Source organism: Musca vetustissima, unplaced genomic scaffold, assembly GCF_032173495.1.
Source record: "Musca vetustissima isolate MV318-11 ecotype Yass unplaced genomic scaffold, APGP_CSIRO_Mvet_v1 utg107837, whole genome shotgun sequence".
Classification (NCBI taxonomy): domain Eukaryota; kingdom Metazoa; phylum Arthropoda; class Insecta; order Diptera; family Muscidae; genus Musca; species Musca vetustissima.
The window spans coordinates 142184-166557 of NW_026876917.1; the positions used below are offsets into that span (position 1 = coordinate 142184).

At 35.1% G+C, this 24374-nt stretch overlaps 1 protein-coding gene across 1 annotated transcript in view; it reads right to left on the reverse strand.

Moving 5' to 3' along the window:
* The window catches only part of LOC133321436 (fat-like cadherin-related tumor suppressor homolog), a gene marked incomplete at its 5' end in the record, with an annotated part of 113832 nt that overhangs the window by 64978 nt on the left and 24480 nt on the right, over window positions 1-24374 (reverse strand). The window contains 3 exons of the mRNA XM_061530522.1: window positions 7030-7338; window positions 7428-7828; window positions 10018-10458. Of these exons, the coding sequence (XP_061386506.1) occupies window positions 7030-7338; window positions 7428-7828; window positions 10018-10458 (1151 nt within the window). The remainder of the gene's footprint in view (window positions 1-7029; window positions 7339-7427; window positions 7829-10017; window positions 10459-24374) is intronic.

A 24374-nucleotide genomic window follows, 5' to 3' on the forward strand; every position in this document is an offset into this window, starting at 1 on the left:
ATATGTGTTGTATTTATAAAATATATATTTAATTGCCTTTAATTCCGTATTCCACATAGGGTAAGCATAATTGCCGGTATAGTTTTTGGTATAGGCTCCACATAATGGAACCTCTTAATCTTTACTTTACCACGTCTTACTGTGATTTATTTGAGAAAATTTTCACAACCTATACATACCATGCAAATTGCTTCACATAACATAACTTGTATTTTCAAACTAAATAAATCTTGATTTTATGGAAACGTGATAGTGATTAATCTTACTCTCTCTTTTCGGTTTCATATTATTAAATTTAACTCTAATGAAAATAAACATTTATTTTCATATACAAAAGTTTTTTCAAGGCAATGGCAATCCAATTAATTGTAAAAAATTAACATATATTGAAAATTGTCAATAATTGACAATTACTTAAAGATATACGCTGCCCATTTTCGCCCAAAATATGTCCAAAAAGAACTACGAAGAGATGAAACCATAAAGGTTCGATATAAAATATATTTTGCAACATTTTCGCGGATTAGTATACATTTTTTCGGCTCCATTTTTATATATATAAGATAGCAGCGATCAAGTTGAAAACAAATCATATGCAGCTGAAATATAGACTAACAATTTATGTATTAAATGAGGATTGCTTAATAAGACCAATAATTGTTATCTATATATACATACATATATATAAATGGAGCAAGACAAATGTATACTAACGCATCAATTGAGAACGGTTGGACCGATTTGACTCAAAATTTCTTCCAGTTGTCGGCAATTACAGTGGGAAGGTTTTTATGAAAGAAAATTTTGAGAAAAATCCGCGGAAATCTTGCAAAAATTATTTTAAAGAAACGATTGGACCGATTTAACTTAAAATTTCTGTTAGTAGTCGGTAATTGAAGTGGGGAGGTTTTAATAAAAGAACATTTTGAGAAAAACCCGCGAAAATGTTGCAAAATATATTTTGAAAGATATTAGCATTTCCACACATTTTATATCGAACCTTTATGGTTTCATTTCTTCATAGTTCTTTTTGAACATATTTTGGGTGAAAATGGGCAGCGTATATCTTTAAGTAATTGTCAATTATGGGAAATTCTCAAAATATTTTAATTTTCAACAATTAATTGGATTGTCATTGCCTTGAAAAAACTATCCATATAAAATAGAAAAAAATTGTTTGTTTGTATGTTACCAATAGACGCAAAAACCGCTGAACCGGTGTTAATGAGATTTACACAGTATGTCATATGGCATGACGTATCCTGAAAGTAACATAGGATATATAAACTTCTAAAATTCCTCGTGGATGCAGAGTTATAGCATCAATAGTGAACACACCTCAAATTTTCAGTACATGTAATATGCGTATATCTTTATAACGGTAATAGACACCGTCTTCAAAATTTGTCTGAATAACGTAGGTGTAAACACACATCATCCATAAAAAAATGAGCGTGGTACGATTGGGGAAATGCCCTCCCCGTTGCACTTAAATAATTTGCATACAGCGAAAAACCCGCTCAACAGAATTTACTGAGAATTTTACAGCACCTCATGCTACCTGATAGAAAAATCATATGCGGAGTTATAGCATCAAAAGTAATTACAAATCTGAAATGACATAGGTATACTATGTTTATATCCTAAAGGGCGTTACAAATTCCCATTTTAAAATTTGCTTGAGTAAATTGGTTACGCATCATCCATATGATGGGGGTGATACAATGGACGGAATTTACTCACAATTGAATTTAATATATCTATACATGGAAAAAGAAACACTTTCGGTTGTAAACACAAAAATCGCTGAATAGACATTGCAGAAATTTTCGCAGTCAATCATGCTATCCCATGGAAGTAAGATGAACAAAATAAACATTTAAAATTGACGAAGAGTTGTAGCATCAACCGTAATCATAACTCTGAACTAATATTAATTGTCTATGCATATATCTGAATATCTTGAATAAATATGTTCATAAAAGTATGTATGATACTCAGATAAGTACACATCCAATCTTAAAAGACCAGGAAGTAAAATTTGGTCAAAATCAGAAATTTTCGACTCATAATTTTTTGTCCTATTATCAGTAATTATAATAGCCACCAGTTCAGTAATTCGTCTAACGTCTACTGCTTTCCATCGCTCCATTATCATATTCATCCACATTGGAATAAAATTTGTGTAAAATGAAAAATTGTTGACATTATATTTTTACATTTTGAAAAAAATATATATGTACATACATATATAATTTTACTACCATTGGAGAAAACGAACATGAATTAAATAAAAGTATGCATCAGCAAAAATTGGGAGATATCCAAACTTGACCTTTCATGAATTCGTTATTTTTTACCAAACCTAAATTGACGCAATTCTGATACAGCAAAACAGCGTTTGCCGGGTCTGCTAGTAATAAATATATGAATTTGTTTTTAATAAACTTCAATTTTAGTTAAAAAAGTACATACGTTGTGTATAGTCTATGAGGAGTATTATATCAGGATTCAGTTATAGTCCATTAAAGAGCTTAAAATAAAATTCGGATGTAGTTGTGGACTATAAACCAAAACTACTATAGTAGGTTTAGGATAATTTGGGTGAATTCCGACAATTTAAGAATTTAAATTGTAAGGTAACGTATTACGCAGTTTATTTGAAAAGTGTACAACAACCTCTATATAGCATTTTCTTTATCCTTTAGCTTGTTTATTTTGTTATTGCAGAGCGCAACTCACTAACACTACACTAGTGACGTTACTGTCAAGCTCCCTTTATTCCACACTCTCCCATGTATATTTGTTCGTATTTTTCTCTCAGTGTTAGTATGTGTATGCATGTTGCACTAGTAAATTCTTAATAATCGAGGTGTTTCTAGATTGTCGAAAATCTTATGTGACGAGAGGAGACGAAGTATAAATCGGTGACGAGATCGCGAAACCGAAACCCTTAGTCAGGCGATCATCCCGAATCAGCTCTGGGATGACACGCCCTTGTCAGACGAGGAAGACATCATGGAAACTACAGTGAATAGCACTACGGTGAAAAACACGGTTGCGACCATGGTGTCTCTCCGAAGCAGCATGGGGAGTCCTCCCAGTTGTTGACTAGGGAATTAAACCCTGGCGAGGTTGAAGATCTGCACTCAATCTCAATATCATTTCTCATCAGTTCATTCATCAGTACCAGTAACTGTTAGGCTAGTCGATGTCAAGGAAATCGCTGCCAAGAAGGTGTATCGGAGTGACTCCATCACGGGAAAGGAGTTCATTTTAATCAAGAGGAACCGGAAGTTCTCCAGGAACTATCCGATCCATATTGAGAGGGACTTCTTGATTGAAAGGATCCCCCGATCCAGTACTAAGACCATAACGGTAGTCCCTTCAAAGAAGGAGAAACCTGTGGGGGTTCTAGTACACCTAGGAAGCTGATGCCTGAGACTTATAAGCCCTCAGCATCCCTCAAGGGTAAACTGAGACGTCCCATACACCAGCATCCACAAAGACGGAAGGTAGGGGACTGTCGATGTCGGCCCGAAGGAGAGCCCGTAAAAAGGCCTCCAAGAAGACCGATTAGACACAACCCACCCTAAGTCGAATTGCCAAAGCCGATACCGAAGGTTGTGGCAATTGGGCAGTTGCTAGTGGATGCGCCGAAGGTAGTGAGCGCGAAGCAGGTGCATGCGTCGGCTGGGCATATATCTTCGGCGGTTGCAACCCCTGGTGCCAAATCTCGGCCACAGCCCACGGCTGTCAAGAGAATGAGGTCCTCGCAGTCGTCGGCTACACAAAGCTCTGCTTCGTTTGCGTAGGTCGTAGCTTCGAAGGAGAAACCTGTGGTGGAAGCCAAACACGCTGTCTCGAAGCAGGTAGCCCATAAACCTACAACGGCGCCCAGCGACTCTGCTGCTCCACAAGAGGTTCCGGATGATCTGCGAGTAGCAAATATGGACCGAGCTGACCCTGACGGGATCACCACCGAAGATAAATGGATGCTGGTCGATCTGAAGGACATCTTCCTATCTGACGAGGTTGATCGACAGGAGCCTACGTTTCGGCCAGACCTCCTTATACAAAGGGGTCAAGGTTGTTAATTGTCGCACTAAGGAGATTGCGGACTTCCTTAAGAAGACAATTAACAACCGTGACCCTCTTTGGGAAGGTGGCAGACTGGCAGCTGTCCCGGTCCAAGAGATACCAAGCAGTATGGTAAACTCTGTGTGGATCCCACCACTATTTAAGGGACTGGAGAACACACTAACGTTAGTGGAAAAGCAGAACGACGACCTTCAGATGAGGAGGTGGAGAATCCTCGCCTCATTTGAAAGGAATGGCGGTGTAGTCGCGAAGTTCGCTACTGATTCTGCTGAAGAGCAATATTTGAGGAAGAATAAGGGAGTTGTGGTATGGGATGGGGTAACGTTGTTTCCGCCTTATCCTGTTAGGTATAATCTTAGAATTTTTAATAGGGGCAACACATTAACGTTTGTAAATAGGGTGAGAGGTGAAGTTATTGACATAACCCTCACAAATATGGACGACTCTGGGGTTATGAGCTGGGAGGTGTCTGAGCAATGCTCCTTTTCGGATCATAGACTGATATATTTCCAGATACCTACCTCCAGAGGAAAACAGAAGCCTTATAGGAATCCTCGGAAGACGAACTGGGACAAAATCAAAGCTAAAACAGCAGCCTCAACCCTGGATCATAAAGATCTAAAACCGGTTGAGCTACTCTCCTGAAAAGCTATGAGGCTGGGAAAAAATCTCAGCCGGTACAGTTTGGGACGTCTATAAAAGCGAAATCAAGAAGGCTACACGTTAGTCTTGGGTCTGCTGTAGTGAGCCAATCGAAGGAGTCAACGAAGCGGCCAGATTTCGCAGAGTCTATCCAAAGATCCAAAATCTTTAGGTAGCATTAAACGAAGTGATGGAACGTGGACAAACTCTGGCAGTGAGACTCTTGATCCTCTATCGTCAACCCACTTTCCTGGTTGTAAGGACTATAGGGAGCGTGCGCATCAACCTATAGTTCGAACGAGATAGAAAATACTATAAGTTACACAAAACTGGTATGGGCGATAAATAGTTTTCAACCTTATAAGTCTCCTGGTCCAGATGGTATAATACCGGCCATGCTGCAACACGCAGATGAACGAGTATAAACATCACTGCAGGACATTTTTAGGGCTTGTCTACTTCTGTCGTATATACCTAGTCTATGGAAAGAGGTAACAGTGACCTTCATCACGAAAGCAGGGAAGCCGAGTCCTCTCTTTAGAAAGGTTACTAGATTCAGAAATTAGGAACACTATTGACCAAAGTAAACATAGCAACTCCCAGCATACATGCATCAGAGGCAAGTCAGTGGATACAGCCTTAAATGAGGTAGTTGGATGCATCGAGAAGAATATGGAATCCTCTGGCTACACTTTGGCAGCATTCCTCGACATTGAGGAATCTTTGAACAATGCTCTCATAAGCACAGGTATCCCCTCACTCCTAACGGAATCGATTTATAGAATACTGGAAAGCAGAATTATGAAATCATCCTTAGGAGAGAGTTCCGTGAGGAAATCTGTCAACAAAGGCACACCACAGGGAGGAGTACTATCTCCCCTTCTGTGGCTTCTGGTGATAAACGAGATACTGCTGAAGTTCAATCGTCTTAGGATAAAGGTTGTAGCCTATGCCGATGATGTAGTCCTGATGGTTGGGGGTAAGTTTCTAATGACAATTGCAGACATCCTGGAGGTTGCCCTTTCAACCAACTGGGCATACGCCAAAGGTCTTGGTGTAAACCCCACTAACAGGCTGTTTTTGAGAAAACGAACTAAACGAACGAATTCGAGTGACTTACGACCAAACCTTTGTTTATGTAAACAAATATATTTTGATTCAAAACAAAAATAAATGACATATTTTTCAAAACCAAGGATTTTGGTCGTGAGTCACTCGAATTCGTTCGTGTAGAATTTTACAAAAACAGGCTGTAAGACAGAATTGGTGCTCTTCACTAGGAAACTATAGTTAGACCGTCACTCCTTCCGTATTCTTCCAGACTAGAGATAGGCAGTGGATAAATACCCAATGGGTATACCCATTTGTGGGTATTTACTATATTGAAGCGCTAATACAACATCTTACTCCCTATTTCCGGGTTTCTGTTAACAAATCTATTTAAAATGGATAGCTTTATATTTTAAACACGTGCGTAAAAACTGACGAACGACTTAACAAAAGCTGCCAAAATTTGGCTCACACGCTTTTAATATCTAATAAATACTGGTATGGAAAAATGTTTGATACCAGTATTTATTTAAAATAAAATTTTATAAAACTATCCATTTTGTATCGATTTGATAACAGCAACCCGGAAATAGGGTGTTAGATGTTGTATTAGCGTTTCAATATAGTAAATACCCAAATAAATATTTATCCACTAATTCCATCTCAATTCCTGACAAAACAAGATCGTTTTAAACTCAGACCAAGGATGGTACGTGTGACGAATTTTAAGGTTTTCGAATGTCAGAAAGTTGCAAACGTCGAAAACGTCATATACCTTTATAAAATGTAATAACTAACTGGTCTTAACAAATAATACTAAACTTTTTTGAGAATAAAATTTTGAAATTTGATATGGGTTTTATTGAAGCATGTGTAATTTCCATATTCACCAATGGAAATAACACTTGTTGGCAATGTTTTTTCATGGGTTTCCGACGTTTTTGATGTATTTGTTATGCGTCGGAAAAGTATGCCATATACGTCATTGTTTCTGACGGACCATAGACTATAGAAATTTTGGACAGAAAACATATTATGTGCTAAGGATTCACTTCCCCCACCAGCAGATTCCATAGTTGAAAAGAAGCTTAGTGGAGTTAATCGGCTCATATATTAGTCTATAGTTCGTGTCTGCATTGCTATTACCAAGATGATTACTATTAATTCTATTAATACTATTTATATTAATTCTATTTATATGACCACTTGCATGTACCATACTCATATAATACTTACTTGAGTAACGACTGTGTTTGTTGCAATATCGTCTTTCAACACCAACTTATATTCTTGTAGGTGGAATAGTGGGGCGTTGTCATTAACATCATCTACCCTAAGTCTTACAAAAGCATAACCAAATTTGCCCCCTCCATCAGTTGCTTTTACCAATATTTCGTATATTTCCCTTTGTTCTCTATCAAGGGGTATTTTGGAGTATATGGAGCCTGTGTTCTTGTCAATTTTAAATATGGATGCCATATCATCAACAGGTATTTCATAAGATACCGATCCGTATTTTCCAAAATCTTTATCAATGGCTTTAACCTGAAAATAAAACAAAACGATACAAAATGTGTTTTATTTTCCAAAAAGAGAGAATGATAAAGATTTAAAATAAAATAAAATTAACTTACTGTTATAATAAATGTATCTGCGTTTTCATTTTCTTTTATATGCGCCTCGTACATCGAAGATTCAAAGACTGGACTGTGCATATTCTCTGGAAGCAAGATAATCTTTACTCTTGCATAACTTATATGAAGACCATCGGTGACAGAAATATTAAGAATGGTTTGCTTGTGGTATTCCAACCTCTGATTGTTTTGTAAAACTATTATACCTGTCGATTTTTCTATAGCATAAATTTGATGGTCATTACCGTCCACAATTTTGTATATCAATTTGCCACTGTCACATTCATCGGCATCGTAAGCACTTGCTCTTGTCACAAATTGTCCCCTAGTCGCATTAACAGACAATTTACTTGAAAATGATGGTTCTTCAAACTTTGGAGTGTTGTCATTAATATCTCCCACTAAAAATTATACAAAAAAGAAAATATGAATAGCTAGCTGAGCCCATTGTGAATCGCAGCTGGAATTAAAATTATCAACATTGTAGGGCTTATAACCTATAAATGTCAACATAAAAAGGGTTTTCTTGAGTTAAAAAGTAAGTTTGTTTAAATGGATATAAGCACACGAGCAACTGTATTCGTTTTACATGTGGATATTGTTGCTGAATTAAAAGTAAGTGAAAGGATTCTCATTCGCCACTCATGTTCATATAGAACCAAACTGTAAATTAAAATCAAAATATAATTTATAGTTGTAATAGATTATCCAGTTAAAATATGGATAAGTTTGTCCCGACCGAACTTTGTATACCCTCCAGCATGTGCTGTAATGATTATGTTTTGCTGTAATGTTTTATCATTTTATGGGAACTAACTTATTGGCGGTATGAAATAGGACCCCAAACAGAAAATTAAATAAGTGTCCAATTTTTTATACACAAAACAACTATAATTGGGGACTTGTTTGATTTTTTGGGGAATTATCATTATTGTTAGCAACTAGTTGAAGAAAGTAGAGTTCTAAGCGCCATGGAATTTGAAATCATTGCCGGTCAAAGGAAAACATCCGAACAAAAAATGATTTATATAAAAATCTGAATTGAAGGTGTTTTTTGGCAAAAAAAAAGTATATTGACCATAATCATCCGAATGAAGAACAATTTAAAATGGAATTAAATCTTTAAATCAAATTAGGAGTGATTGTGATGTAATTTGTAGTGTGTTGGGAGGAAATAGAAATGTTATTAGAAACAAAAACATTGGGTTGTTGGTAAGTAGACCTTTTTTTAATATATTAATTGTATAAAAGTATTAAGTGTTCAAATGAAAATTGTTTAGTTCAGAAAATAGGAAGGTATTTTGGGATCAAACAAAAAATTCGCGCGAATATACTTTTATACATTTAATAAATCTGTAATAATATTAAGTACTTGAAAGAAAATTTAGTAATTATGAACACATGATAGTTATTTTAGACTCAAATAAAAAATTCGCGCGAATTTGTTGGTTTTATAGATTTATTAAACATATAAAATATTAAGTGTTCGAATGAAAATTCTTTAGTTGTGTAAATAGGAAAATATTTTGGAATATCAATTTTCATTCAAATACTTAATTTCTCCATGTATAACAGTACATATACATAAATATATATGTATCTTTTGGTTTCACTTTTGTCAGGCTGTCAGGAAGAACTTAATGAAAAACAAGACTTTGTTGGACTTAATAAGGTCAATCAACTTTTGTGTCTGCAGTAATAAAATTCGAACTACCTCTGCAATAGGGGCAAACATTTAGAAAAACAGTTCGCTTTCTTCTTAAAGATAAAATAAAAAATATATCATATAAAACAACAATTTATTTTATTTCATATTGCTTTTTAGGGAATTAATTCATAATGAAATAAAGCCCCAAACTTGGGGACTTATTTCATTTTCTGTTCGAGGACTTTTTTCACACCGCCAACTTATTATGTAGTAGCAGGTAGTTCGTGCTTAAAAAAAATAAAGTTCCAAACTACAGAAACTCAGGTTGGAAAACTGGGTTAGGAAGTTCAACATACTAAATATAAAAAATGACATTTGTATGGGACGGGACACATATGAAATTTGTCCAGCAGACAAATCGAGTAAATAGAATATACTTAATAAAGATTAATTTCAAATTTAATACATACGTAACCAATTTCCCTGGTTAGTTTTCACTTTTGACAAAGATAAACAAAAAATATTATTTATCTTTTTAGTTTTTCGCAACAACAGTTTTCTGAATAATTAGCTTCGAATATTCAACCTAATTGCTCTTGTGTGAATTTTTCTTACTGTAGTCGCCGGCTCAATTTGAGCTCAAATATTTATATATTCTGAGATTTTAGCTCCAGTTTTCTGAATAATTGTTTCTTCTTCAATCGTAATTTTATATTATTTATTAAAATTGTGCAGAAAATATTCCACTTATCTAGGGATGGTGATGACTTCTCTGGTGCTTAATGAGTGACTATAACCTCATAATATCTGATATCACATTACTTTAATACTAAATAGCTAAAGTTCAACTTTAAATTATAAAAGTGCGATTTTGGAAATCTGTTATCGCATTCATTCTATATAAATTAATTTATATTTTAAACACTACTTTGTAAAACGTACCTTTAATCCACACATTTGCTCTTGAGCTAAGAGAGGGAATTCCATGGTCGGTTACTTTGATTATGAGTAAATATGACTTGCATTCTTCGAAATTCAATTGATGTTTTAGGTAAATGGATCCATCTGCTATATTAATATAAAATAAGTCTGAATCTCGATTACCGTTTGTCGATTCTATGTAATAGGAAAGAACACTATTTGCATTTGAGTCGCAATCAGTAGCATTTATCTTTACAATTTGAGACCCCAGTGGTATATTTTCTGCTAATGTTATGTTGTAGTTATCTGTTTCAATGTGTGGGTAGCAGTCATTTACATCGTCAATTCCAATAGATAGAGTCACTTCTGCGAACACTCCTGAGACAACATCAGTAGCCCTCACAATTAATTCGTGAGACTTTTGTGCTTCAAAATCCAAACTGTTTACAACATAAAGGAGGCCTGAAAATAATAACAAGGAAATAAAAAAATGCGTTATTTCGGAACAAACATAAAAAGATTGTAATTGGGGATGAATAAATGTTTCCGAATTTGTATTGAACCTGTTCTTTTTTCAAATGCGAAAGTTCGGATTTATCTAAATTTTCGACTTTCCTTGCAAGGTTTTTTATGATCTGTGCCTAAAATGATTCCAGTAGTAGTTTTATTATGTAATATTATTCTTAAAATGAAAACTGCATTTTCCTTAAGTTGTTGTAGCAGTTTATATGAATATATATTCCTGTTTAAATTCAATCTGGTTCTGTCTCCCAATTAAAAAATGCAGCTCCTTCCACTGACTGCAAGCACAGATCTTTAGGAATAAGATGAGTGATTTGGCTGGGCAATTGAATAAGTGCAGTGTGGACCCGTACCACATGCTGGGCAGACATTCTGCACCTGGTCATCAATCCGTGCCCAATACGGGTTGAGACGACTGCACCATCCTGAACGTAATTGGGCCAAAACTACTCTGGTTTGTCTGGGCAGCTGACATTCTTCAGCTGGTTTGGGTGGGGGTGAGCTCCGAGGCATTCAATATGTATCCGGTCAGCGCTACGGCTTCTGCATCAGTATGAATGCCATTCAGACCTGCTCGATAGGCATCTTGATCTAGAGTCTCTCTCTCTAGATCATGCAGATCCTTCCTGACACCCCTGGGTGGAGCGTGGACAATCATCCCACCATATCATGGTTGGGATGATTGTCCTTGAAGCACCCGAACAGGAACTGCAACGAAAGGATATTGCTATGCTGACGTAAGGGAAGGATATTTACTTATATCCGTTGGTACTGTACTTGGAATTTCAATTTATTTATCTTTGCTTTAAATTTCTTCGCAGTTACGGTTCATAGCTTTAGTTGTAGCTAAAAAGTAAAATTCTGGTGTATTTTATAATTGGCAATGACCAATGACAACCGAAACCCAGTATGCGGTCGCGTCAAAAGAATATATGCATTGTTCATCAGTTATAAATCGATTGTTATCTAACATCAGAGGTTCTAATAAATCATCCCTGAATACTTCTTCGAGCAATTCAGTTACCAACAAATATTAGTTTTGTTTTCCTTTTCGACAAGTTTTGTCTAAATTCGTAGAGAACATTTCGTTTGCATTCGATAATTGTTATTGTAAAATTAGTTGAAGAACTTCTTCTTTATACCATTCCTATTGATCGTTTTCTTTTGCATATCATCTGCTGCAAAAAATACACAAAAGTATATTCATACATATTCCTGTGACATACGTACGTTTACCGCCTATTCGTGCCTACCTATTTCTTGATTTACATACGTACGTATTGTTACATGTTCCAGCATCGTCGCTTTGTTGTTCTGGCTAGTTGGTCAGCCAGTCACTTGCATGCCTAGATATTCACATGCATGTAAGCATACATATTACATTTTCGCATATTCCCTTTTCTGTTGTGTCCGTTTTATTGCACGGTCTCCGGCCAGTGTATTATTACACAGTCCCCGGCTTGTATATTAGGACAGTGACACACATTATTATATTTTATGGTAAATATAATATTTGTGTCAGGGAATATTATTTAAATAATTTTGGACATTTTAAAATCCAGTGCACCCTACAATCGGTCAATTGGACTATTGTATTGTGTAGGGTGCATATTTGGCATATTGTTGCTTATATTTTGTTTGTGGATTTTAAATATTTATTTTTGTTTTATTGTGCATATAGTTGCATATTATTTGTTTTTTTGAATTTTAATATTTGTTGTGAATATTTTTATGCCCTACAATCGGTCGTTTGGACTTTTGTATTGTGTAGAGTGTATATTTGGCACATAGTTGCATATCGATTTTGTGTAAATATTAATAATTTTTTGTATTTTATAGCAATTTTATTATAAAAACGATACATTCGGTAGCTTCTTTATTTGATTTAATAATTTATACTCTACAATTGGTAGTTAGTTTGTTGATTGTCCGCTATAATTTATAGTTTATTTTTGTTTTTGTGGATTTTCTCCAAAGATATACTTGATTTTTGAATATTTTCACCATTATACGGGTTTTCTCATATCCCATATTTCATTTTTGAATTATTTATCGTGATCATTTATTGATAGCTAGTGGGGTTAGATTAAAACCTTTGTTATCGAATTCGTTTAAAAATCAAATTGTTTTCTTTATCGTTCGTATAAATAGTAATATCCTCTTTGCTTGGTTGTAGCTATCGTGCAAATTGATTCGATTTTTATATATCACTTGGATAATCTTATTTTGGTTAAATTTATAAAATGGCTTCCACTCCCTTAAATTTATTCATTCGTGCTTCCAACTCTATGGGGAGTTTCGGTGCATTGAAGGAAGACGAATTAGATATTTATGATCTTGAGGTTAGGAGTGAGGAAATTAAAAAATTTTGGAAATCAGTCAGGAAACTTTTAATAATTGTCTCTCCCACGTAGAAAATCCTGAAGATCTCGATTCATTGTATAGCCAGTATGCGGTCTCGTCAAAAGAATATATGCATTGTTCATCAGTTATAAATCGATTGTTATCTAACATCAGAGGTTCTAATAAATCATTCCTGAATTCTTCTTCGAACAATTCAGTAGTGTCGGTAACAGAGCATACCGACAATATTCTTCCGGGAACTCTCTCAGTTGATGCCACCGTTAAAAACGTGAGCTCGTCGTCCCACACTTCTTGTGATGTGGGAACGCAGGCATCTAGCTCCACAATTTTGAATATTGGGAATTCTAGGCCAAAGCTTTATCGTAGATCCTCCAAACACAGATAACCTTCATAATCTTGCGATTCCTCCCTGCAATATCGACATTTTCAGTGGAGATATTCTTAATTGGCCCACATTCAGAGATTTGTTTAGTGCGGTATATATTAATAACTCCCGATTGACAGACATTGAGCGTCTATGTCATCTGGTGAGTAAAACTAGTGGTGAGGCTCGAAATTTCCTTTGACTCATCGGAGTTTTGAACCTGCGTGGAATGCCTTGAATTCCACTTATGATAATCCACGTCTTATTGTTCATAGCCATTTGAAAATGTTGTTTGGCCTTCCTATGCTGGATCAAGAATGTAGTTCAGGACTTAAGTCACTTCAACGCGGAATAAATAGTTGTCTTTCCGCAATGGCAATTTATAACATACCAACGGATAATTGGGATCCGATAGTGGTATTTCTATGTTTGCAAAAATTGCCCAAATTAACACATGCATTATGGGAGCAAAATGTAAAATCAAAATCGTCTCTTTCATCTTGGAAAGAGTTAGATGCATTCTTGACAGAGAGAATTAAAACTCTTCTGTGTTTGCATGAGATGAGAAATTTCGGCACTGTGTCAAAATCGAATAATAAAATCAATTCCATTTCGTCTAAATGTGCGACTTCTACACCTCGTTCGTCGTATAATTCATGTTGCGTACTTTGTTCAGAGCAACACCGAGTACATCTTTGCTCTAGGTTTGTAAATAGTACACCTGCCGATAGATTTAAATTGGTCAAAAAGCTTCGTTTCTGTGTAAATTGTCTTCGTAGGGGACACGAAGTGAAAAATTGTAATAGTCGTTTCTGTCGAAAGTGCAATCAGAGACATCATACTCTATTGCACAGGGATAGCTCTATTGTGAGCGCTCCGAGTCAGATGGTGACTCGCACAAACTCGAATTGATCGTCTTCCGCTCCAGCTTTTCGACCTCGATCTTCCACTGTGATTAATCCACCCGCATCTGTCGGCACTGCTATTCGACAGACATTTCACGCTGCACAGAACAAAGCAGTTCTATTGGGAACAGCCATAGTCAATATTGTTAACCATGGTGCTTGTTTTGCTGCTAGGGCGCTTATAGATCCAGCTTCTGAGTCGTCTTTCATTTCCGAGCGACTTCAGAAGAAATTGAAGCTATCGGTCAAATCCACAATTTCGACAATTCGCGGAGTAAATTATACTGTCGCTAGTACATGTCGAAAAATGTGCTCGTTGAAACTTAGCAGTCGTTCTAATAGGTCTTACAGTTTGAAAACGTCGGCCTTGGTAGTAGATTCCATATCGGGAAATCTTCCATCCTCTTCGATTACATCGGACCTTAAATCGGATTTGTCAAATATAGTTTTGGCAGATCCCGACTTCCTTCAATCTAGTCCAGTAGATATTTTGATAGGAGCAGACTTGTATCCACAAATAGTAAAAAATCATAGTTTTCGACTTTCGTCTGGATCGCTGCTCGCTCAAAATACAAAATTCGGCTGGATAATTACTGGTTCTATAACATAAATTGTTCTCGTATATTGTACGAAACCGTTGTAAGGCGGCACTCAAGAAATGTCACACAATTTGGCTCACAAATCGCGGGGTCCCTAATGGCCCTTTCGTTTCGCGGGGTCCCTAATGGCTCTTTCGTTTCGCGGGGTCCCTAATGGCCCTTTCGTACCACAGGTCCTTTCTGACCTAATACATCCGCGGGGTCCCTAATGGTCCTTTCGTACAATAGATCCTTCATGATCTGTGTAATCGGGGGGTCCCTAATGGCTCGATCGTTAGCATGTAAGCATGTTTTTTGAAAAAAATTAAAAAAAAAAAATTATTAAAAAATATTTGGCACTATGCCGTTATTTATAATTTATCATTTATCATATAATTGTTAAAACATATAGATGTTTTAAGGGAGGCGGCAAATGTTTAAGCAAGAATGGCTGTTTAAAATAGTTAAATAGTTTGCCTTTAATTTGAAAAGTCGTAGCCGTTGAAATCTGTCTACTCCTAATTATTACATCCTTGTAATAGTATGAGGCTGACAGATTTCAACGGGCTTTTGTTTATATTTTACTTCTGCGCCACCTTTAGGCATCTTTGTGTTTTTATTATTTCTTATTACTTGATTACTTTCGTCGCTACCGACTGCCCACACATATTATTGTGATCACCAGCGCTTAAATTGTAAGACATCGTATATATTGTTGTGCCATACAGGTAATATCGTTACCAATCAATAAATATCGGCATTGGTCGAAACCTTTTATTAATTAAACTATCGTGTTTTATGTCTCTTCTTTTTTTGCTCACGAGTACGCATTGGGCGTACTGACTCAATTGGAGAATCTGTTGCACTGTACCTGCCAACCACTCAAGTCCCTATAGTGCGGACTTAACAACATTTTTAATCATAAAATATGATTGTAGCATAATAATTTGTTATATTGCTGAAATACAATATTCAATAGTTAATACAAAAAATTTCAGAGTGTATTACTTCATTTACGTCAAACAATTAAAACAAGCAAACAATGCGTGCATCCATGCGCGTGTTCACTCGTTGACTGCTTATCAACGACTGATTGTTGCTCTTCGAGCAACTTTGTGTTGTCATGCTGTTACGGTAGCGTATATGGGTAAGCGTGCCTGCGTTATGTGAAGAAATTTGCATGGTATGTATAGGTTGTGAATTTTTTTTTTTTTTCAAATAAAGCCATGGTAAAGTAAAGATTAAGCGGTTCCATTATGTGGAGCCTATACCAAAAACTATACCGGCAATTATGAGGGAAGTTTCTATGGGGAATACCGAATTAAAGGCAATTAAATGGATATTTTGTTACTAATTTCCAGGTACTTTAGGATAAGGATGCTTAAAAGCGCACAATAATGAAACAAAACTGTCAATACATAGACATATGTTTTTATGTTTTAGTAAAAACGAAAACGTCTATCAAAGTATTCAATACAGTGCAATGATGTTAATAATTCGCTATATACGATTACAAATACGTCAACAAAATACGAAGGTATTATTGAACATTTTCTTATATTCGGGAAGAATACATTTAAATTCATCCTACATGGAGGAAATTCCGCATTACATATTTTTTGTGTCTAACTTATAAAGATGTAAATAATGTTTGCATGGTATATTGACTGTACCGATTTCAAACACGTTTTTCTTCGTTTGTTTGTAATTGCATTGAGAAGGTTTTTTACGAAGAAAATGTTGAGAAAAACATCAAAAAGTCGGGAAATTTAAATAATCGAACGTTGTGTTAGTTACATCGTTTATAACTCAAAAACGTCTACACCCATTTTGACGATTCAAGGGACTTATAAATCATATGGGGTCAGAATAGGAAAATATGCAAACTAATTGTGAGATTCCGCCAAAACAAATATATTAAGTAATAGAGTAACTTCTGGTAATGTGGACCATGCGTCAAATGTGGACCACCCCCCATATCTAAGAAAATGCTTCAAATATGAATGCCGCCTTGATAAATGTTTTCCTAATCAGTGAAAACAAACATCAAACTTGGTTTTTAATAAATAATTGCAATGTTGAAAAATTAGTAGGTGAAATTGTAGCTCTGATTGTAAAAGTGTGATTTGAAAATTTTTTAGCACAATAGTCGAACGATTTTGTAAAATAGTGGAAATTTTGTTTTTCTCGAATATAAAGAGGTTATGTGGTTTTCTTTAAGAAAAATACACGTTTATCTGTAATTACTTTCGGTTATTTTTAAATTTTTATTAATTTTTGAAGCCGATAATTATTTTTAAATAAAAATATTCAATGTCAAAAAATTGAAATTTATCACAATTAATCCACAACCTATCTTTAACTTACTGATCCTCATTACCCACACATACTGGTCCACATTACCCGCCAAGTTATTTTTATTTGCAGTTTAGAGTTTTTTGAAATATAATGCAATAACATTTTTATGGACAAATTCATATAATTTTTGACCTGGAATATAATTAGCCAACAAATCTACCATGCTGTGAAAACAATTTGTTTTTATTGTTTACCGTTGTTACGCCCACGATATCAAAAAAAAAAAAAAAAAGAAAATGGTGGTCCACATTACCCGAAGTTACTCTATTTACAATCCCCTATTTTTTGTATCGAGCTTTATTGTTTTAATAAATTGTTGTTTTTGTATGACATATGGTTTTTTGAGTTAGTTAGGTCAAAACTTCTAATTTCATAAAATATGTGTATGTTCTAATACTAATGCTGCGATCATTAACATAATCGAAAATAATGGTAATGATAGCATTAGCATTCCCGTCAGATATTTGAAGTTTTGTCTTATTTAGAGCCCAAGCTGTTGGATATGACATCGCATTTTCATATTTGTCAAAATAGTGTATTATTTCTTCGACAATGTTTCTTTTTTTTTGCCGACAACTTGAAGTTTGGATGTGGACCTATGTAACCTTAAACAAAGAAGGCATACGGCGTCAACATTGCCCAAATTTTTCCCCCTTAACTGTCTAAAACTATATATATATCAATCATATACAAATCTATCAATCTGAAAACCAATTAACAATTTGTTTAAAAATGAAATGTACCTATAACTGATCGGAAACCACTAAATTTCTATGCCAAATCTAAAATATTTCGAGCTGTATACTGATTTCAATATAAAAATCAAAAGGATAGTTGCACTAAAAAAATGGTATTGTAATTAAGAAACTTCTATTAAAAAACACATTTGGTGAAATAAGTTCTACCAAATTATAAATTGTTATGTGTTTGGGCCTGCATTGGCGTACCAGTTAATTCTTTTAATTGACATAAACTTAGTGGCAAATGTTTTTTACCAACCTTATATTGATGCAATATTGATAAGGCAAAACAACGTTTGCCGGGTCAGCTAGTTTAACATATTTTTGCTAATATTAATTAATCTTTTTTAATTCTAATTCGCATTTTGTTTCCATTCCCAATTTGTTCCTTTGTTACATTAACTTATATTGTTGTTGTAACATTTTTTTATTTATTTTTTTAATTAGAGATAATGTTGGTGTCCGTTGGTGCTGTGTTTATTGTCGAAAACTCTCAGCCGACTTTTATAATTTTGTAAAAGACTTGCAGTCGGTTTGATGGTTTGATGAAAAAGGAATTTACATCGTTATCAAAAAGTTTTGAGAATTTTTCCAATTTGCTCGAAAAGTACCAAGAGCTTGATGAATTTGTATCATCACCGTCTGTGTCTGGGCAGAAACGCAAAAGGTCTGCGAAAAAGGCTACCAATAAAGTCGTGCCTAGTCGCAAACTCACAGTTTCTGTTGGGAATACAGTGCCACAATCACCTTCCAATCAATCACGGATACAACGGAAACTGATTGTGTCCAGACATATGCTAGTGTTGCGTCACATTCGGCCTCGGAAATCGGAAGTGGAATCCAAAATCTGTGAGTATAAGTAGTGCTAGTCTGGAAAAGACTTCAAAACCTACTCACGGAAATCGGGAATAATCAGTGTCTTCCGTAGCTGGCACTAGCAATTCCTTCCAAAAATCATTATCTATGGCTCCCACCATGAAAATGGTATTTGTATCTAGGTTTGCACCAGATACCTCGGTTGAGGATATAAATTATTATATATAATCAAAAATCGATGGAAATTTCTACGTTGTTATAAGCTCCGGTCTGCTTTCTCAGAAAGAAGATCATCTTTTAAAATTGTAGTACAAGAAAGTATGTTTCATCGACTAATTTCGAGAGAATTTTGGCCTGCTAATGCATTTGTAAAGGAATTTCTGGAAAGATCTGAAAATTTAGCTCATTTCCCTCAGAGGGCTGAAATATTGTCAAAAAACTAAATATGTTTTTCAATGTTTGCTATCAGAATGTAGGAGGGTTAAACACAAAATTAACTCGATTATTCTCTGATAGCATTGGTTTTAATTATGATGTTATAGTATTTTCTGAAACTTGGTTAAAAGCATCCGTGTTAAATAGTGAAATTTTGTGTTCTAGATATCAAATATTTAGAAAAGATAGAGTTGTTAAAAAAGGTGGTGGCGTCCTTATTGCAGTTGATGCCAAATATTCCACTAATTTAATTGAATTAAACTGTTTTGATATCGAATTTATTTGCATATCCACTGAATTAGAACATTTTAAATTATTTGTGACTTGCTCATACATTCCTCCCTCATCGCAACTTGATATTTATAATCAGCATCTGTTAGCAATAAATTCAATCACTAAATAAATGAATGACTCTGAAACAATATTAGTTCTCGTCGATTTTAATCTGCCGTCCGTAAAGTGGCTTTCATTACCAGATTCTGAGGCTCTAACACCCTTGACATCTGATGCAAATGTAAACCTATATACCTTTTCTGAAACTTGGTTAAAATCATCCGTGTTAAATAGTCAAATTTTGTGTTCTAGATATCATATATTTAGAAAAGATAGAGTTGTTAAAAAAGGTGGTGGCGTCCTTATTGCAGTTGATGCCGAATATTCCATTAATTTAATTGAATTAAACTGTTTTGATATCGAATTTATTTGCATATCCATTGAATTAGAAAATTTTAAATTATTTGTGACTTGCTCATACATTCCTCCCTCATCGCAACTTGATATTTATAATCAGCATCTGTTAGCAATAAATTCAATCACTAACAAAATGAATGACTCTGACAGAAGATTAGTTCTCGGCGATTTTAATCTGCCGTCCGTAAAGTGGTTTTCATTGCCAGATTCTGAGGCTCTAACACCCTTGACATCTGATACAAATGTAAACCTATTTACCTTTGAAATTGTAAATCGATTTAGCGACATAAATCTTTATCAAATAAATAGCGTTTCAAATTGATATGATCTAATTCTAGATCTAGCATTTGTGAATTATACACAATATTTTGAAATAATTAGAGTACCTCCAGTATGTACTCCCGAAGATAACTACCATCCTACATTATGCATATCCATGATGCATAAAAATTTAGCTACCAAAAATTCTTCAATGTCATTTAAATCTGTTCCTAATTATAATAATATTGACTTCCGAAAGCTTAACGCACTTATCTCAACCGTAAATTGGAGCTCATTTTTTATTTGTAAGAGTCATAGTGATCTAGAATTATCAGTATATAAATTTTATGATATCCTAAATAAATTTATTCTAGAATGTGTTCCCATTGTTAGGGTTAGAAACTCGGAACGATATCCATGCGTCACATCTGGGCTTTCAAATATTAAAAATTATAAAAATAATCTTTCATTTCATTTATTTCATACAATGTAATATAAAAAAGCCAGCATGGCCAATAACTTATATTAACTTATATATAAAAAAAATAAAAATCCAAACAAAGAATAAACTAAATAAATTAAAAATACATAACAGTAAAAAAAAAAATTCTACATAATAAAATTTAATGCAAACCCCTAACATAACAGATTCCAGACAAGAACCCCAATCCACTGCACTCTACTTCACTGTTGCTAAGAAAAGTGGAGGGGAAAGGAAGCTTAAGGAATCATACATATAAATATACTATACAGACATTAAATTCCATATGTATAAATCTATAACATAAATGCCAACGAACTTAAATAAAAATGGCTCCCCAGCCAAAAATTAAAAAAAAAAAAACAAACTAACATTATGCAACCTGTAATCAGGGATTTCTTCAAAGCCATCTTCATCAAATACGAGACAAATGCCCAAACAATTCCCTCCTATACGCAAAAGTGGAAGAGGTAAACTTACGAAGGCTCAAAGGGAGCTGATTCCACGATCTTACGACTCTAACTACAAATGATCTTTCACAAATTGCAGACGAAAACCTCGGATACAACAACTGAAGGTTCCGAGAGGATCTACACATCACAAACCTACTACACAGTGGTAAATCAACATTTCTCATAATTCTATAATAACACAAAAGGATACGATATTCAACATAATTATAAAAGGATAGGCCAAGAAATTTAACAACAAATTGGGAAACATGATGACTACGACCCAAACCATATACATAACGAACAATGGAGTTAACAACCTTTTGGAGCCGATGCAAATGACCAGAATTAGAGCCCGAAATAACCTCCAAACAATAGTTAACCTGAGACATCAACAACGACATAGCCACCTTCACCCTAACGCCAAGAGGCAAATATGCTTGGACACTATAAAGCCTCCTAAGCTGGAATCGCACACGGGACAACAGAAGATCAATGTGGGTCGAAAAACTAAGTTTGGCATCAATAATTACACCCAGGCACTTCATTTCACCAACAATATTAATAGTAAAGGAACTAACGCAAATATTAGGCATAGAACCGTCATAGCAACAATTGAACAAAACAACTTCAGTCTTATCCCAGTTTATAACAAGACCATTGGAAGAGATCCACATAGAGAGAGATTGCAACGTTGTGTTAGCCAGATTCTCCAACCTGGCGAGATCATCACTCCTAAAGAAAACATGTATGTCATCCGCATACAAGAAGAGACTACAATCACTAGCAGTAACAGAATCCATGATGTCATTAATAAACATAATAAAAAGTAATGGGCCTAGTACAGAACCCTGCGGGACTCCACACCGGATTAGACCAACATCAATTGGACACCCTTGTGCACAACAAACTGGGATCTACACTCCAAATACGACGAAATTAGTCTACAGTCCGAAACGGAAAATCCAAATTTGACTCTAAGCTTTCGAATAAGCAGCGCATGGTCAATTGAATCAAAGGCCTTAGACAAATCAAGACCAACATCAGAACCATCAAAAACATCACGAATAACATCAGTAAGGGATAATAAGTGCACCGTAGTACTGCAGCCACGCCGAAAACCATACTGAGAACCACTCAGGCATTTGTGATCATGAAATAACATCTTTAACTATCTTAGACATGGCCGGCAATACACTTATTGGACGCAAGTTAGACTGACTGTATGAAGACCCTTTCTTCGGAACAGGCACCACACGAGCCACCTTCCAAGCTTGCGGGAAGGATGACGTCATAAAAATACAATTAACAAAATGCAAAAAGTGAACAGATATGTATGGAAAAATTAATAGGAATGCCATCAAAACCTACAGCTCCAGACTTAATGTTGCGGAGAGCACTTTCAACATCTTCCATAAACACGCAGTAAAACCTAAATTACTCTGGAACAAAGGCAATTCCTACACTCACTCCAGGATTAGATTTGCCCACATTACAAAAGTAATCATTAACAGTATTAACATCAATAAAAGGAACATCATCACCACAATCCAGACAACCAAAGGACCTAAGAGACTTCCATAATTGACTACTGTTCATACGACCGAACAACTTTTCATAATATTTTCTTCTTTCATTACGCATAACAGCTTTGCAACGATTTCTGCAGATACAATATATACGTCTATTGTCATCAGTAGGCCTTCTGCGCCATTCAAAGTAAGCTAAATCCCGAATCAAACGAGCTGACTTCACCACATCAGAATTCAACCACTCATCATTTTTGGGGTTAACATGACGATTAGCAAGAGGAACAAAAAAACAGCAAACTCTGAAATAACGTCTCAAACAAGGCCATTTGGCTGTTTACGTTACTGGTGAGATACAGAGGAGAAAAATCAAAATTAAACACAAAATCACAAATACCCACCCAATCCGCATTACAAAAATCAAGATACTCAATTACCTTCTCTTCAGCAACTGCAGGCAAATCAATCATCCCAAAGATAAGCGCATGGTGAGATATGCTAGGGCATTGTCCCTGCAAGGAAAAGCCCAGCCGCATGGGATCACTGATCAAACAATAGTCAATCAGCGAGGTAGAACTATGAGCAAGATCAAAGTGCGTAGGCTTGGAATTGTGGACAATAGAAAGCCCAAGAGACCTACATATGCCCCGCATCAACGTAGATTTCGAAGATTTAAATAAGTTACAATTAAAATCACCACAGACAAACACATTTGCATATGAATCAAAAATACCCTCATGAATGCTACGAAAGGAATCTACATCTCCATGCGGCAGGTATACAACGGCAACAAGCAACGTATATGCACCGAAACACAGCTCGACGCACAAAGACTCGTATACACCATAATGATCCGATTTAAAAACCACCTTATATGACAATCTGTCACATACATACAACATAACACCGCCACCTACACGGCCAATGCGGTCACTACGTAGAGCCTTATAGCCAGGAACTCTCAATGACCTCGATGAGACAGCTGAGTTAAGCCAAAACTCAGTCACACCAAAAAAATCAATTCCACTGCCAACAAGTAGACACTTTATCTCATCCCATTTGTTATTGAATCTAGACGGACGAATGCTCTGACAGTTCAAATAGGCATACGTAAGCATACCACCACCACAATGAATGTTCTGCCTAAAGAATTGAGCACAGCTAATTACAGGCCCTAGATTCACATCAGGGCACATAAAAATTAAATAAGAGACCGGGGAGCATAATTATTATAGTTCGATTAAACATCGAATGCATATCAAAATAATTATAATAAAAGAATAACAAATTAAACAATAAAGAATATACCAATTCAAAAAAAAATTGTTTTAAGAAAAATAATATTAAAATTAAGAAAAATGAGATCAACAATATTTTAACGCAATTAACGCTGTTGTTTAATTATTCCCTGAAATATAGTCATTTTCCTACCTTCTGGAAGAAATCCTATATAATTCCTTTACACAAATCTGGTATTTTAACTAATGTCTCGAATTATAGAGGAATTGCTAAATTAAGTGCAATTCCAAAATTGTTCAAAAAACTGATTACTGATGTAATTTCTCATAAAGTTCAGCCAATCCTAAGTCCATATCAACATGGTTTTCGTAGTGGCCTCTCAACCATTACCAATCTTATTCAATTTTCCTCAACCTTCATAAAAGGTTTTATTCAGCGTAATCAAACCGATACGATTTATACTGACTTCAGTAAAGCTTTTGACAGGGTTAACCATGAACTTTTAATATATAAATTAAATCAAATTGGTTTAAGTATAAATTTAGTTAAATGGATATCATCTTATTTGGGAAATAGATCACAGGTAGTTTTGTTTGATGATTGTCTCTCCAAATCCATTAATGTTCCTTCCGGTGTTCCCCAAG